This window comes from Parus major, chromosome 3 (genome assembly GCF_001522545.3).
Source record: "Parus major isolate Abel chromosome 3, Parus_major1.1, whole genome shotgun sequence".
Taxonomy (NCBI): domain Eukaryota; kingdom Metazoa; phylum Chordata; class Aves; order Passeriformes; family Paridae; genus Parus; species Parus major.
This window is the reverse complement of record NC_031770.1, coordinates 105,900,440-105,914,183: the sequence shown is the minus strand read 5'-3', so window position 1 is coordinate 105,914,183 and position 13,744 is coordinate 105,900,440. Positions and strand designations below refer to the sequence as shown.

The following is a 13,744-nucleotide window of genomic DNA, read 5'->3' as shown; positions in this document are numbered from 1 at the left end:
GGGCAAATACAGCTTTCATCTTTTAGACATCACAGCAGCAGTGCAGCACAAACTTTTGCTTTTATTTAAAAAAAGAGAAAAACCTGTTTATCATAGTTTTTTTTTTTAAAGATCGTTTCCTAAACTATCTTGAGCCCTTCTGTTCTTTACTTAATAGTACATTTGGGAAAATAGATGAACAAGAAACAGTCTTTCTGAATAAAATCTAAACTTACTTCTAAGAGATTTTTTCTGAAATGAGAATGAAAGCACTTGGGAAGCTGCTGAGTGTTTAAGTATTAGCAATAAATTTTTGGATTTTCAAGAGAATCTAGTTGGATGGAATGAATACATTTTCATCCCTGGCTGGGTTGAAACATGAAGTCCCCATTTGTGCTGTGTTTTTACTTAATCAATCATGACAAAATTAATCCAATCTGGATGCTGAATCTAGATCTATAAATATATTTATTATAATATAACAAGAACTTAACAGTAAACATAAACTATATACAATACCATTACAGATAACCCTGTTTTTAATATTATTCACAGAAATAGCCAGTTTTGTTCCAGTGTGAGAAATGAAGAAATAAGCTAAATTGGAAATGTCGAATGTGTTTCAGTCTTGTTGACAGGTAGCACCTCCTTTGGAGGTAGACACACACCAACACTAAAATTAGTCCTGCCCCAGGCAGTTAGAAACTTGTGCTCCAATCTTTAGGTTCACACTTGCACCCTGTTTGACATAAATACTTTAAATGACATACTAGTATATAATTTTGTTGTGCTTATTATTTTTCTTTTCTTTAAAGAATAAATAAAACAACTGCATAACAAAGGCTGGAACCTCACTGTCAAAATGAGAGGCTTGAGTCACCCTATAGCTTGACTCAGCTGACTCAAGCACATTTTCTTTAAATACTGCAAGATACAAATGTCTTTGTTTTTTTTTTTAAATTTTATTTTATAAATGATTATTAATAAAATAAGATGATTAGCTAACCATCTGCATTGATTTCCCCAAAGCTGTAGGCAGACCTCCCTCCATATAAAAAGGCTACTGTATTTGGTATGAAATTCAACTAGATACTGAATGCAAGATCTCACCCACACCCTGTACAGGACCCTCCTTCTTGAATTATTGGTATGGCATTTGGGATTTGAGTCTGCAAAGGCAAGTATGGCAACTTTTTTCCCTCTACTTGGAAGGAAACCAGACAATCCTTAGCTTGGGGTTGCTTCCTACTGGTGAATTTTAAGATTCTTTCCCCTGCCCCCTCTATGTCACCCGGTCCATCTCCCATTTGTTCCTTTTATGTATAAATTTATAAAGAATTTCCACATCACAATGCTCTCTGGATAGACAATATTTTAATATATATAAAAATATAACCCCTGTGCTGTGCATATACTTACAACTCTACATAGTAATAATTCGAAGTCTCTTACACTGGGCTTAAGTCTATGCATTTTTCTACCATGGGCTTTAAACTCATGTGTTTAAAATCTGTAAATAAGACATATAAGGCTTCCACACCTAGGGAAGGAACTTGAAAAATAAAGTAAAATAAAAAAAAACTTCTCAAACTTTACATAAAAGATAGTGGCATGTATCCCAACGTAAGGAATTTTGGTTGAGAGCCAAAACCAAGTGTGTGGCCACAGGAGGCATCTTCTGTGTTTGATGAACACGTGGCAAACCCACAGAACGCTGTGCGTTTTCCTGTGATTCTGGCCAGAAGTGAAGAGTGGGTTTATCAGGAGAATGCCTCTGGAATCCAAACTGTTTCCATTTTGCACTGTGGGAATCAGGCACTGCCAAGTGCAGCAGCAGAAATCCAGAGGAAGAGGTTTAGAAGGCCCCCACCCCCCCACTGTGAGCATAGCCACATGTGCCCACTGGAGGATCACCAGGAGCAGAAACTCATCCAACCCAACAGACCTTTTGTTTTCATCATTTTACATGGAATTTATTACCAACGGCTATTCTTCTTCTCCCCAGTCCCCACCTCACCCTGCTTTTGGGCTCTTCTCTAGAGAACTGAAATATTTGTTTGATCTGATGGAAGACTGACATCAATGTAAGCCATCTGTCATCCAAGGTTTCTCTCAGTCATTGGTATTGAAAAGCATGTATTAGAAACAAATGTAGGAATCAAAGTGGTAAGGACACTTTGACCTTTCAAATAGATCGATGCCTAAAGTGTAATAGTAAAACTAATCTGCATGGTTATTTCAAGAATTAAGCTTGAGCTCTAAAGTAAAATGCAGATTATTTTTTTCCTCTCTTCCCCAGCTTAAAAAATATGAGAAATTCTATTGCACCTGGGTTGACCAAAAGCCGATGTCCAGAACAAGTGCCACTATAACATCTAGTGACACCCTTGCATTATTAAGTTACAATATCTTACATAGCACGGAGCTCTCTGCTCCTTGTTCACCAAAAGGTGAGGATGATTTTTCTACATTCAATGTAGACACTATTCAAGACTTTAGAGCAATATGTTCACTGGCTGGCTTTGCTGCTTTTGTTCCTTAAGTAATAGTATTCCTCTTGCCTGCTTTCAGCAGGTACAAACAGTTCTCCATCCAACTCCTGGGGAACATCAGCCGCTCTGAATGTACTTCTTGATTGCTACACAGCCGTGTCGGAAAACGGGGCAGGGCATATTTGGTAGAAGTGTCCATGTATTTGTTTTAGGGTCGTAGGCTTCCATGTTTCCCAGGGCAGGTCCTTCACTGCTGACGATCCCACCAGTAGCATAGATTTTTCCATCCAGAACCACAGCACTGTGTTGTTTTTTTTAAAAAAAAAATAAAAAAATAAAATATTAGTTTGAGTTAGTTTTCTTACTGAGCAATTTTCTTTTTAGGCTTAAAACAAACCCAGTCTTTTATAGCAATGGGTGAACAATGAATACACCTTTTGTTCTTATCTGTATAAAGCTGTGTGGGGATTTCTCTTCTCTCTCCCTCTCTCCAAAATTAATGCTTTTTGTGTTCCTGCCAGGTAGGTAACTGTTGTCTCTAATGTAAACAACAGATAAAAGTCCAAGTAAGATGTTTCTCCAGCCCACACATGGGATCTGCAGCAAAAGCATCAGGGTGGTGTGTCCCTGTAATACTTTGCACATGCAAAACCAATCCAAGCAATTGGGGTTCCTACCACCTCAGCTGGAATAAGCTCTTGCTTCAGGTTACTCCTTTAATTGTTAATAAGTGCTACAAAATGGGGGGGTAAAAATCTTCAAAATATGTTCTGGTGCTCCAGCTCTTTCCATGTTTATGCCCTGGAATGGGGGCTTGGAGATCCCACTGACTTTGTGCATCCCAGAGTGGTCCATGGGAAAGCAGATCTGGGGCACACAGATCTGATGGTCGGTGCTGTGCAGCTGAGGGAATGACAGGGCAGCTCTTTGCTGGCATCTAAAGAAGAAAAAAAACTTACTGCTTTCCTAAAGTGAAAGTGTTTGACTTCAGATACCTTGTGTAAATCAAGAACAATGGGGCTGGGCTAAACCCATGGTCCGTGGGCTCCTGGTAAGAGGGAAGGTGCACAGGTGTGGAAGGCATTTGAAAGAGAAATTGCTGCTTGGTTTCATCTCTTCCTCTTCCTTCCACTTTATGCCTTGTCCTCTTGAGCAGTGGTGCACACAAAGACACTTCTTTGGGCTGATGAAGATGGGGCTGGGCTGCCATGTGTGCATTTGGAAATGGCAGAGGTGTCTGGGTGGGAAAACCCAATGCAGGGCCTGCTGTGTGCTCCATGCTGCCATTGCACTATGTGGGGGAAACCCAAAATGGGGTTGTTTGCTTTTCATCTGCCAGGAAGCCCATATTTGCCTTCCAATTTGATTTAAAGATGTTAATCTAGATGGGGTTGAAAATGCCTTTTTTGGTGGCTGGATCCATTCAGAGAGCAGCTGATGAATGATTGTGTTGGGAAGAAAAATGGAGACTTGAAGAGTGTGTACCTGCCAAAGGATAGTAGGGAGAACAAGAGGGATGGGAAGATGAGAAATCAATTGCAACCAAGAAGGTGGCCTAGATCTAACAAGGTGGAAAAGTGTAGTGATCCTCTAGGCTTGGTAAAAGCAAAGTAATTTTGTCTGGCTAATTTTGAAGTAATGGGAAGAGGAAAGATAAAAAGTGATAAAGGCAAAAGCCAGAGAGCGCTGGAAGACACAGGATGAACTGAGACTAAAATGGCACCGACAATGCCACGTGCTTCTGAAGAACACAAGACTCTGATGTCCTTGTGGAGAAGCAGAGCCTGAGGTTAAAAATAAACTCACAATGACAACAGTGAGGACTCAAATAAGCCTAGTCCCTGGGTACTGCCAGGAAATGGGAAATAATGAGAATCTTGTCAAAATAACTGTTAATCTGAAAGGAGGAGGAAGGAGAGAGAAACTTGAAACACTTGATTAGAGCCTATCCACAAATCAGCAGGGCTGGATGATGCATAGCCCAGGGTCCTGAGGGAGTTTGCTAATGAACTTACTGAACCATGGGTAATTATTTTTCAAACATCAGGGAGAAATGGGGAAGAATAAGGACTTGAGTACAGCAAGCGACATCCTGAAAGATGGCTTTGAAGGAGAAGGAGCCACCTCTGAAAGAGCCAGAGTGGTGGCAGAGAGACACTGCCCAGCAGGAACTCCTACCAAGACTCAGTCCCTATGCCCAGGAGGAGGCAGAGGTGGTAGGACCAGCTGACCCAGTAAATCAGACAAATGTGCTAATTAAATCACAGTTTCAATTTAGGATATTTGCTGCGGCATGGAAAGCCCGTCTCTGGACAGGAACAAGTTACTCTTTCGGCAGGCTGGGAATTACAGCTTGCAAAATCTGGCCTGAGGAGGGGGAAGGATTGCCCCACTCCAGGGCTCCTGATATGGTGGAGGGGCTGCTGAAATGAGCAGAGAATTGAGAGACAAGGCCCTCAGGTAGTGGTTGTCGGTGGTTTTTGTTTTTTGCTGGTTTTTTTTCCTGGATTGTTAAATAGAAGATGGAAGCTTACTGGTTTGGGATGTGGAAGAAGGTCAGAGGTGGACTGTGGTACAAAGCAGCTCTACTGCCTTGGTTCTCTAATGAAATGCTGATTACTGATTAAAACAGTACTCCTACACAATGCTTGATGCAAAAAAGGAAATAAAAATTAAATGGGTTATCAGTTTTGTTAAGTGGGAAAAATTAAATAAACTCCAAAAGATCCCTAAAAAAGATGTCTGAAGAATTATCAATAATGGGCAATTAAAATAAATACTAGTGTGGAGCACCAAGCCTGGGGCTGGTTCCATCAGTGCTGATGATCAAGGTCTGCTGCCCATGAGGGGCCTTAGTTTTAATTTAGTGGTGTGGACATGCTGGTGTAGATGGCAGCACCTCACACCAATGCAGAGAGGATCTCAGTCCTCAGTCACCATTGGTGTAAGGGGCTGGTCTACCACTCACTGCTCATTCACTGATGAAATTCCTCTGCATGGAGCTTTTGATCTGGATGGGAAGAACGGAATGACCAGAGGAAAACTCTACAGGTGACCACAGGAACAGGAGCCAAGCTGCCAGCAGCCCTTCCCTTCCTCTGTGCTGCACAGCTGAAATCTGGCCTTAAGTGCTGGTATTCCCCTGGGCATCTCACATTAGGTCTCTAAACAGGGACGTGGGTGCCGTAAATAATTCTTGTGTTGCATCTTGGCCACCCACATTCCTTCTAGTGAAATCTTTTCTGTGGCATGTTCAGAAGGAGCTACTCTGAACCCAAGCTGCTGCCACTGCAGAGCAGCTGAGCAGCCAAGGAAACCTTCCCAACATGATCTGGGCCTGGGTTCCTCCCCAGCCCATGCTCTGGATTTGGGGTTGCAGTGAGTGGGCAAGTGCTGCCCTTTTGCTCTGGAACCTGGGCTACAGCCCTGGAAAGAATTCCAGCCCAGCACCTGCGACAGGCAGCTCAATCCTGTACCTTCCCATCATGGTGCTAATACAGGGGGGAAGAAATGGATGCTGAATTCCACCCTCTGGAAGACTGTATGAATTTTAAGTGGTGATTAGAGCAACTTCTGCTCCCTCCATATGCAATTCTCATAGATAAGACTGGCATAATGCTTAGCTTGTGAGTCATGCCCGAAGTTAAGCAAAGCTCACTAGCTGCTCCTGCCATGAAGAAATAGGCAGTTCTGAGCACACAGTGGGTCCTCATATGTACAGGGAACTTTGGAGACATTAAGGCATCTCTGGGGCTAAAGTGGCAGGTAGGTGCTTAAGATAATTAGGAATTTAATCCTAAATTGCTGCTACTTTGTAGTATTAGGACCATCACTGCTAATTTCTAGGACCTTAGGGAACAGAAAACTCAAGTGGGTTCTAAAACCTTAAGAGAAGTGAGTGGAAACGAATATGCTCATTGCTCTTTCTTCTTCACTGTGACAATATTTCATTGCTCCCCTCCCTTCCATTCCATCAGCTGTAAAAACATCGTTACCAAGGCTGACATACAAAGAAAGAAATAATTACAATAATTAGGATGCGAGTTTATTGCTTGGTGCCATTAATCCTGAGAGATAAAATGATTACAGGCTGTCAGAGCCTGGGAAGGAAGGAAGGAAGCTTTGTGCCAGAGAGCCTTGCTGCAGGGACACAAACCCTGGTGGCTTTGGGGCAGTGACTTCCCTGGCTGTGGAGCAGCCAGACTTCCACCTCTCCAGCAGAATGCCTGGGGAGAAGGTAATGGGCATCCAAATCCAGATCACTTCAACCACTCCTTCCAAAAAATTGAGCTTCAGCAAATTATTACTGTGCAGGCTAATGAATGACCCAGCTTTCCACTCTGCAGGTAATTACTGCTGTTCACCAGAAAGGCTTCTCCTGCCCTATGACTGATTCTCCTGAGGTGCCTGGGCATCCTTCATTTCCCAAGCTCAGTTGTCAGAGGATCATGCTGTGACTGTCCCCTGACACTGCCATGGGTCATCTGATCCATCTGCTGACCTCCATGAAGCTCTGGATCACACTCCTAGGAAAATCCCAATGAGGCTGAGGTGTGCCAAGGGCTAGTGGGTACCTGACTGTCCATGACTGGTGTGCTTGTAATCTAAACACCTTTTACATCTCTTGCCTGCCTATCCACCTTTCAGTCCTTGCCCAGGCTGAGCAAATGTGATAAAAGGTCCTGCTCTGACAGTTGCCTGTTAAAGGATTTGGTGGACAAACTGAATCACTGAAACAAAAAAATCAACCAACAGCCCAGGCAGGAAGGGACCTCGAAAGATCATCTAGTCCAGCCTTTTGTGGGAAAGGGACACCAGATGAGATTGTCTTGCATCCTGTCCAGTCACATCAAAACCTTTGGTGATGGGGACTCCACCACATCCATAGGGACACTGTTCCAGTGAATGACTGATCTCACTGTAAAAAATTCTTACATCACAATGGAGCCTCTCTTTGTGCAGCTGGCCCTATTGTCTCCTCCCCATGGCTCCTTATCAAGAGAGAGTTTCTGTCCTCCTTGTAGCTACTGTTTTAGTGCTGGAATACTCTGTGAGGGTCCCCTGAGCCATCCCTTCTCCAGGGAGAGAAGACCCAACTCTTTCAGTCTTCCCTCCTCAGATGGGCTCTCTAGGCCTGTGATCATCTTCACAACCCTCCTCTGGATTCTCTCCAGTCTATCTGTGTCTCTTTTTTAACTGTGGGAACCAGAAGTACTGCCTGACAAGAGCTGAATCGAGTGAGAAGATGAGTCTCCTGATGGGCAGTAAGATTTGGAAGTGAAGGATGTCACTGTCTTTTTTTTGTATGTTTGAGAGGTGAATGCCTGGGTGCTCTTGCTCCAGGACTTTTCTCTCCCAATGACGTGCTGGACATATCATCAACCAGTGGGACTACAAGAAATACTAATTTTATTACTGCTTTAAAATTTCCTGCTCAGTCCTAAAGATCACATCAGCTTCATAAAATGTTAACAAATAATTTTTTAAAATTCTGTCTTTTAACTCTTAGGGTTGCAAAAGAAATGGCTGAATTTGTGTATTGTTTTGACTTCCTGAAGCTCAGTATCTTCTGAGGCCTCAAGGAGTGGTGTTCTCCCTCCTCATTCCTGGGTATGCACAGAGAAGCACACATGTATTTGGAGCAGTTCCATGAACATTATTGAATGTTATCCTGTCAACAAAGGATCTGCTTAAAAGAAGGGGTGAAAAAAAAACCAAACCCGTATTTATTAGTGGATGAATTTCCTTCCTGCCCTAAGATTTCAGGAGGGCTTTACTGGAGGTGGAACTGAATTATACTGGTGGGATTCTTGGGGTTGTCCTGTGCAGGGACAGGAGTTTGACTTGATAATCCTTGTGCATCCCTTCCAACTGAGGATATTCTGTAATTCCAGGATGCTCATTAACTGGATGGAGCTGGTGTTAGGACCAGGGAAGCCTGGAGGGTCCCAGCCCCTGCAGGTTGTGGCTCTGAGCAGGGCCATGCAAAACTGCAAGTGCCCCATAAGCTTTCTTTTAAACCAGTGACCTTTCTGAGACACAGTCTTCTGAGTGCACGGTGGTTTGTGGCACTGGAGCAAAAGGCATTGCTGGCACTGTGTCTGTGGGTGGTGGCAGTCAGGGAGCCAAAGCGCTGTCCCCTGTTTGGTGGCAGTGCTGACAGCCCCCGGTGCTGAGAGCGGCCGTGCTGGCAGCCAGGTTGTCATGTCGCAGAAGGCTCGAGCTCGGGTGGCCGTGTCGTGCTGCCAGAAGTGTCATCTTTACAATCAGATGGATAAATGAGGGTCCAGATTAGTCATGGTCAATTAGGAGGATATCATGCCCCTTCCTGGAGCGGGATTATTAGTGTGGGTGTTTTGGCCAAGCTCCAGTTATATTCTCCCCTACTCTGTGAGTGCTTCCCTTTGCTAATGATCCCAAACCATCACATGGCATCATTACTTGTTGCTGAAAACCAGCAGTGTTTTACTCCAAAGTCCACAGCACATCAGTAATGGCCTGAGTGCTCTGTCTACATCAGTTATGCTTTAATGTCCACCACAATCCTTCATGTCATCAGCTCATACAGAAATTACTGCCACTAGTTTGGTGCAGCAGTTCTCACTGCTGTCTGTGGAGCACAGCCCCACACCTACGTCTCCTTCCAGACAGGCTGGAAGGTTTTGGTTTTCCCTTCTGGACTACAAACACTCCAGCTGCAAATGAACATACAAGCCTGTAGGTTGAGGAGGCCATTGAGAAAACCTGCTCCATAATAGCTGCACCTGGGAATATCCATCCAAACAAGCTGTGTTCCAATCCCTTCCAGTGCCTGGAGTTACCATGAGCAGTGGAAGGCAGAAAGTAGCCAGCCTGGGGAGGCTGTAGCTGGTGCTGTAGGTCAGCAATGCCTGTCAGGTCAGTACAGGGGGCACCATGCTTTGCTGTTCAAAAACAAGGCCTTACTTGAAAAGAAGAGGTTGGGGGAGGCAGGGGGGTGGGGTGGGGCTCTGTGTGTGTGTGTGTGTGTAAAATAATCCCCAAACTGACCCTGGTTTTGTGCTGTTCAGCCTGAGTCAAATTTTTATTAAAGATTTCCATTCAGCAGAACCATCTAATAAATCTTACTGGTTAGCAGTCAGAGGAGGAGGAAGAAAATGCTTTTCTGGTGTCTGTTGGGAATTGCTGGTACTAAATTAGCTTCTCTGGAATTATTGCTGGCACCACCATGCTGCCGCTGTTGCCCCGTGGAGGCTCCCTGTAACACAAGCCTGTTTGCACGCTGCCTGCATCCTAAGCAAGCAGAATATGGAATTTTTAATCATGCACAGGAATGCATTTGGTATTCTTTTCACTTGTGGAAAAATAAACCCTTGAAGGGCATTGCAGGAAGGGAGAACTCCTGCCTGCAAAGGGAGGCCTTCCCACACTAAAGGGGAGGGATATCTGCAAGCCTTTTTGGAGAGAGGTGTCTGGCAGAGCGAGGTGTCATCATCTCATCCTGGCTTTCCATTCCTGTTGGCTGCTGTCCACCATCTCAAGATCCCATAAACAAACAGGGGCTGCCAAACTGAGACAGGGTGTGTGGCAAAAAGCTCACACTTGCCCGATGTTTGGGAAATGTCAAATATTTCCCTCACCTGTTGTGTGGAAGGTGTTCAACCTCTCAGTGAATTTTAAAATGCTTCAGGCCTATTATAGTTATTTTCTCATTTAGCACCATCTTTCAAAGGGTTAATTCTACATCAGCATGAATTTCTTATTGACTTCCACCAGGCTGGGCTTAATCTGAAAATGATCCTCAATTTGCTCTTCTGTTGATTGTGAGCTGGAGACCCGAACCATTTATTTTTCATTTTTCATTAAAAGTAATTTAACTTGATATTAAAACCATTTGAATGGACCTTTAATTTTTCACAGGCAGGGAATGTCACACACATTTCTTTTCCCTCTGCTCGAGGCTATCATGCTCCCTCATCACTAACATGTAGAAACAAAGCAGATAAAAATAAAAGTGATGCGGTCAAGATTTTTCCCAGCAAATTCAGTATTGAGTGATTCCTGGTGAGAGGAGATCAATAGCATGCAGTTAATTTTTAAGTTGTTTATGTTGCTGCTTTTAAACCATGTTTTTTGTGATCCATGCTAATGAGTGGAATGAGGAATTTATAGATTCACAGGCTAAGGTCAGAAGGGACCTCTGTGCTTAGTTAATCTGAGCTTGTGTATACACAGGCCATGGACATTTCCCCAGGCAGCATCTCTCCCGGAAACGTATCTAATCTCCTCTTAAAAACAGCAAGTGTTGGTGAGTTCACCCCCTCCCTTGCTGCTTGTCTGTTTAATTATCCTTGCTGTTGGAAAAGTGTTTCACTTCAAGGCCAAGATGTGCAACCTGACTTTCCAGCCCTTGTAACCTGCTATGCCTTTGTCTGTGAGACGGAAAGCTTCTCCGTTTGCTCCCAGTGATCAAGTCACCTCTCAGCCTTTTTTTGATAAACTCCTTGAGTTTCATGTCAAAGACATTGCAAAGATTTGCAATCTGGGTCATTTTGGCAGCTTCCCTTTGAACTTCTGCTGATATTTTCACATTTGATGCAGGACCCAGGACCGACACTCGTCTCCCAGTGCCGTATGCAGCAGCACTTGCTCTACCCAGCTTCAGCTTGTTTTCATTTTGGTGTTGGGGATCGTTTCATATCTCCAATATTGCACTGACCTTTTATCCAGAGCATTGTGATGCAAGCTCATGTTGTGCTGCTCTGAGTGATCTCCTTTATGTCCTCCTCTGAGAGTCTGGCTTTCTAAGGAAGCAGGGCTGCTGTGAGTGTGCTTCCTCCATGTCTTAATTTGTATTTAAAATACCACTGCTGGCTTGAGACAGTTCAACTGAGATATTCAGGGAACTGATAAAATAGCTCCTTCTGTAATATTTTGTACCCAGTAAGTGTTAAGTCCCCTACAGCCTTTATCAGGAGAGATTTTCTATTACCTGGATTGTTGATAGATGTATTAAATAGCATTGAAGAAGAAGAAATGCTTGCAACCGGTGGCCTTGCTCAATGATATCTTCTCATTAACAACTACATTTTGAGATCTGTCAGTGAAGCAGATTTAATCTCTCTACCATGGGCCTTGTTAATTCCATATAATGCCAGCCAAATACCTTGGAGAAATTGCAGTATATTCCAGCATCACAGTTGTCTTTAGCAGCCAGGCGTGTTGTATTACAAACCAAAACAAAGAACTAGTTTTCCCAACACCTCTGGTGGACTTGGCAGTGTCAGGTTTATGGCTAGATTTGAGGACCTTAGAGGTTTTTTCAAACTTAAATGATGCTATGACAACAGGGTGGTTTAACAAGCCTCATTTTCCAGAGAAGTGCATTGATTGATCTTCATTATTTTATTAGCATCTAGTTATTTGTTGATGAAATCCCAAATTAACCACTCTGGTATTTTGCAGAGGACCAACATGAGGCTAAGTGAGACCACTTACCTTGATGCTGGTACTTTGCAAAATTAATTGCTGCACTGAAATTCTCCTTTTCACCTTTTCAAAATACAGAAACACTTTGGCAGTGCCCTGATTCATCCTCAACTTGAAAAGTTATTAAAAATCAACATTAGTGGTTCAATCAGCTTCTCAACAAAGTCTCTAAAGACACCTGTGTCTAAGACAGCTGGGTTGCTGGATCTGAGAACATAATTTCAGAGTTCCCATCTTTCCCTGCTGCCAACAGTGAGTGCTTTTGGTCCCTCACAGCAGAATATGGAATCAAACTTCCATGTTCCCTTCCAATTACAGATGAGAAACACCCACCCAATCAGTCTGTATTTTAATTTGCTACCTCATCAGTCTCATCAGCAGAGGTTTTATAACTGATTCAAATTACTAATTTGATCCCCAAAGTTTTTAAGTGGCTTTCTTTTTGCTCCCATTAGCCCTCAGTGCTGGTTCCCTCAGCCTCCTGTAGCAGCAGCAGGTTTTTAAACTATTTGTTGCTGCTGATCCCCCATCTTCCCTATTTCCATACACATTGATTTATTTAGGTTTTGTCACAGGATTTACATGTCTTTAGGCTGAAATATTTTTTTCCTTGACTGTTTCCCAGCACATTCAAGAATCTTTGAAATGGTGGTGCCTTTTTTGCTTCAAAATATATGGGGTTTTTTTTTGGTGACCATTCATCTATAAATGTAGGTTTCCTGTCTACTGTTGCTCTAGGCATTAGGAAAAAATGCCATCTGAAAGTTTGAAGTTACTTTTTATGGATGGGTGGCAAATTCTACTTAAAGCCAATTATTATGGTGCCTAAGCACTAGGGAATATTTAGGTCACCAGTTCACCTTCCCTGGACGTTCTGTTCTGCTGGGTGCAGAGCAAAGCATCCCTTCATGTTAGAAACCCTAGCAAGTTTTCAGGTGAGGTGCTCAGCCAAGAGCTGAAATCAGACATGCAATTTCTTTTGTATATTTTACAGATTCTTGTTACCTTTTACAAACACAAGACGTTCAAAGAGCAGCTCATCCCTCTCTATGAAGGATGTGAAGATAGAGGAATGTATCAAATGTCCATGTGCTCATATTTCATTTTACAACTTAGGGCTCTAATCCTGAGTGGTATTGTACCTGTTATTTCTGGTTTTCAGGAGAAAAATATCATTATATGCTGCCTGAGCACTGCACTCCTCCTCCTGGTTTGCCTCCTGCTAGAGTGGAGGGACTAGGAAGATGTGTCCTTAGAGCAGAGAAACAGGGCAGCAGCCACGGGGATGGAACTGACCTGGGACAGAGCTGGTGCTCTGATCCCTCTGCTTACAGCAGTATCTGCTCCAGCAGCCGAGAGGGTGCCCCTTAAATTAATAAAAGGAAGGGAAAAAATGGTGAAAATGAGAAAAAAACCCAGAAAAAACAGAAAACCTGAACATGATTTCTTAAAAGGCATTTTCTCGTGTGCTTTGAAGTGAAAGGATAAATCCAAGTTAAGACATGGAGGTGTTTTCCAGCAGTAGGGTGGGGGAGCAAGGTGCAGTTGACTGAAAATTTGGAAGATGTGAGTCTGCTGTGGGCCCTGCTGCTGCCTCATTACTGCTCTTCCTCCCACGCCAGCCAGTGTTTTGTTGGGACAGTGCCTGACACAGCCCCTCCACCCTGCTTGGCTCAGAGCCTCAGGGTGCTGCTGTGTCAGACATGGATGACAAACCCTCACCTGGAGCCTGTGGCAGTGCCTAGTGACCAGCTGTGGCTTTTCCAGGGAAACCAGCAGCTCAGGCCTTTCCCAGCATGGGAATC

At 43.5% G+C, this 13,744-nt stretch overlaps 1 protein-coding gene across 5 annotated transcripts in view; it reads right to left on the bottom strand.

Annotated features, from left to right (window-relative positions):
* Positions 1 to 428: 428 nt before the first annotated feature.
* The window catches only part of KLHL29 (kelch like family member 29), a 322,996-nt gene continuing 309,680 nt past the window's right edge, over positions 429 to 13,744 (bottom strand). For all 5 annotated transcript variants that reach the window (XR_004496530.1, XM_019006045.2, XM_033513078.1 and 2 more), the window contains one exon: positions 429 to 2,772. Coding sequence is in view for 4 of the 5 variants with exons in the window: in XM_019006045.2 (XP_018861590.1) it covers positions 2,589 to 2,772 (184 nt within the window). In the remaining variant the exon portion in view is untranslated. The remainder of the gene's footprint in view (positions 2,773 to 13,744) is intronic.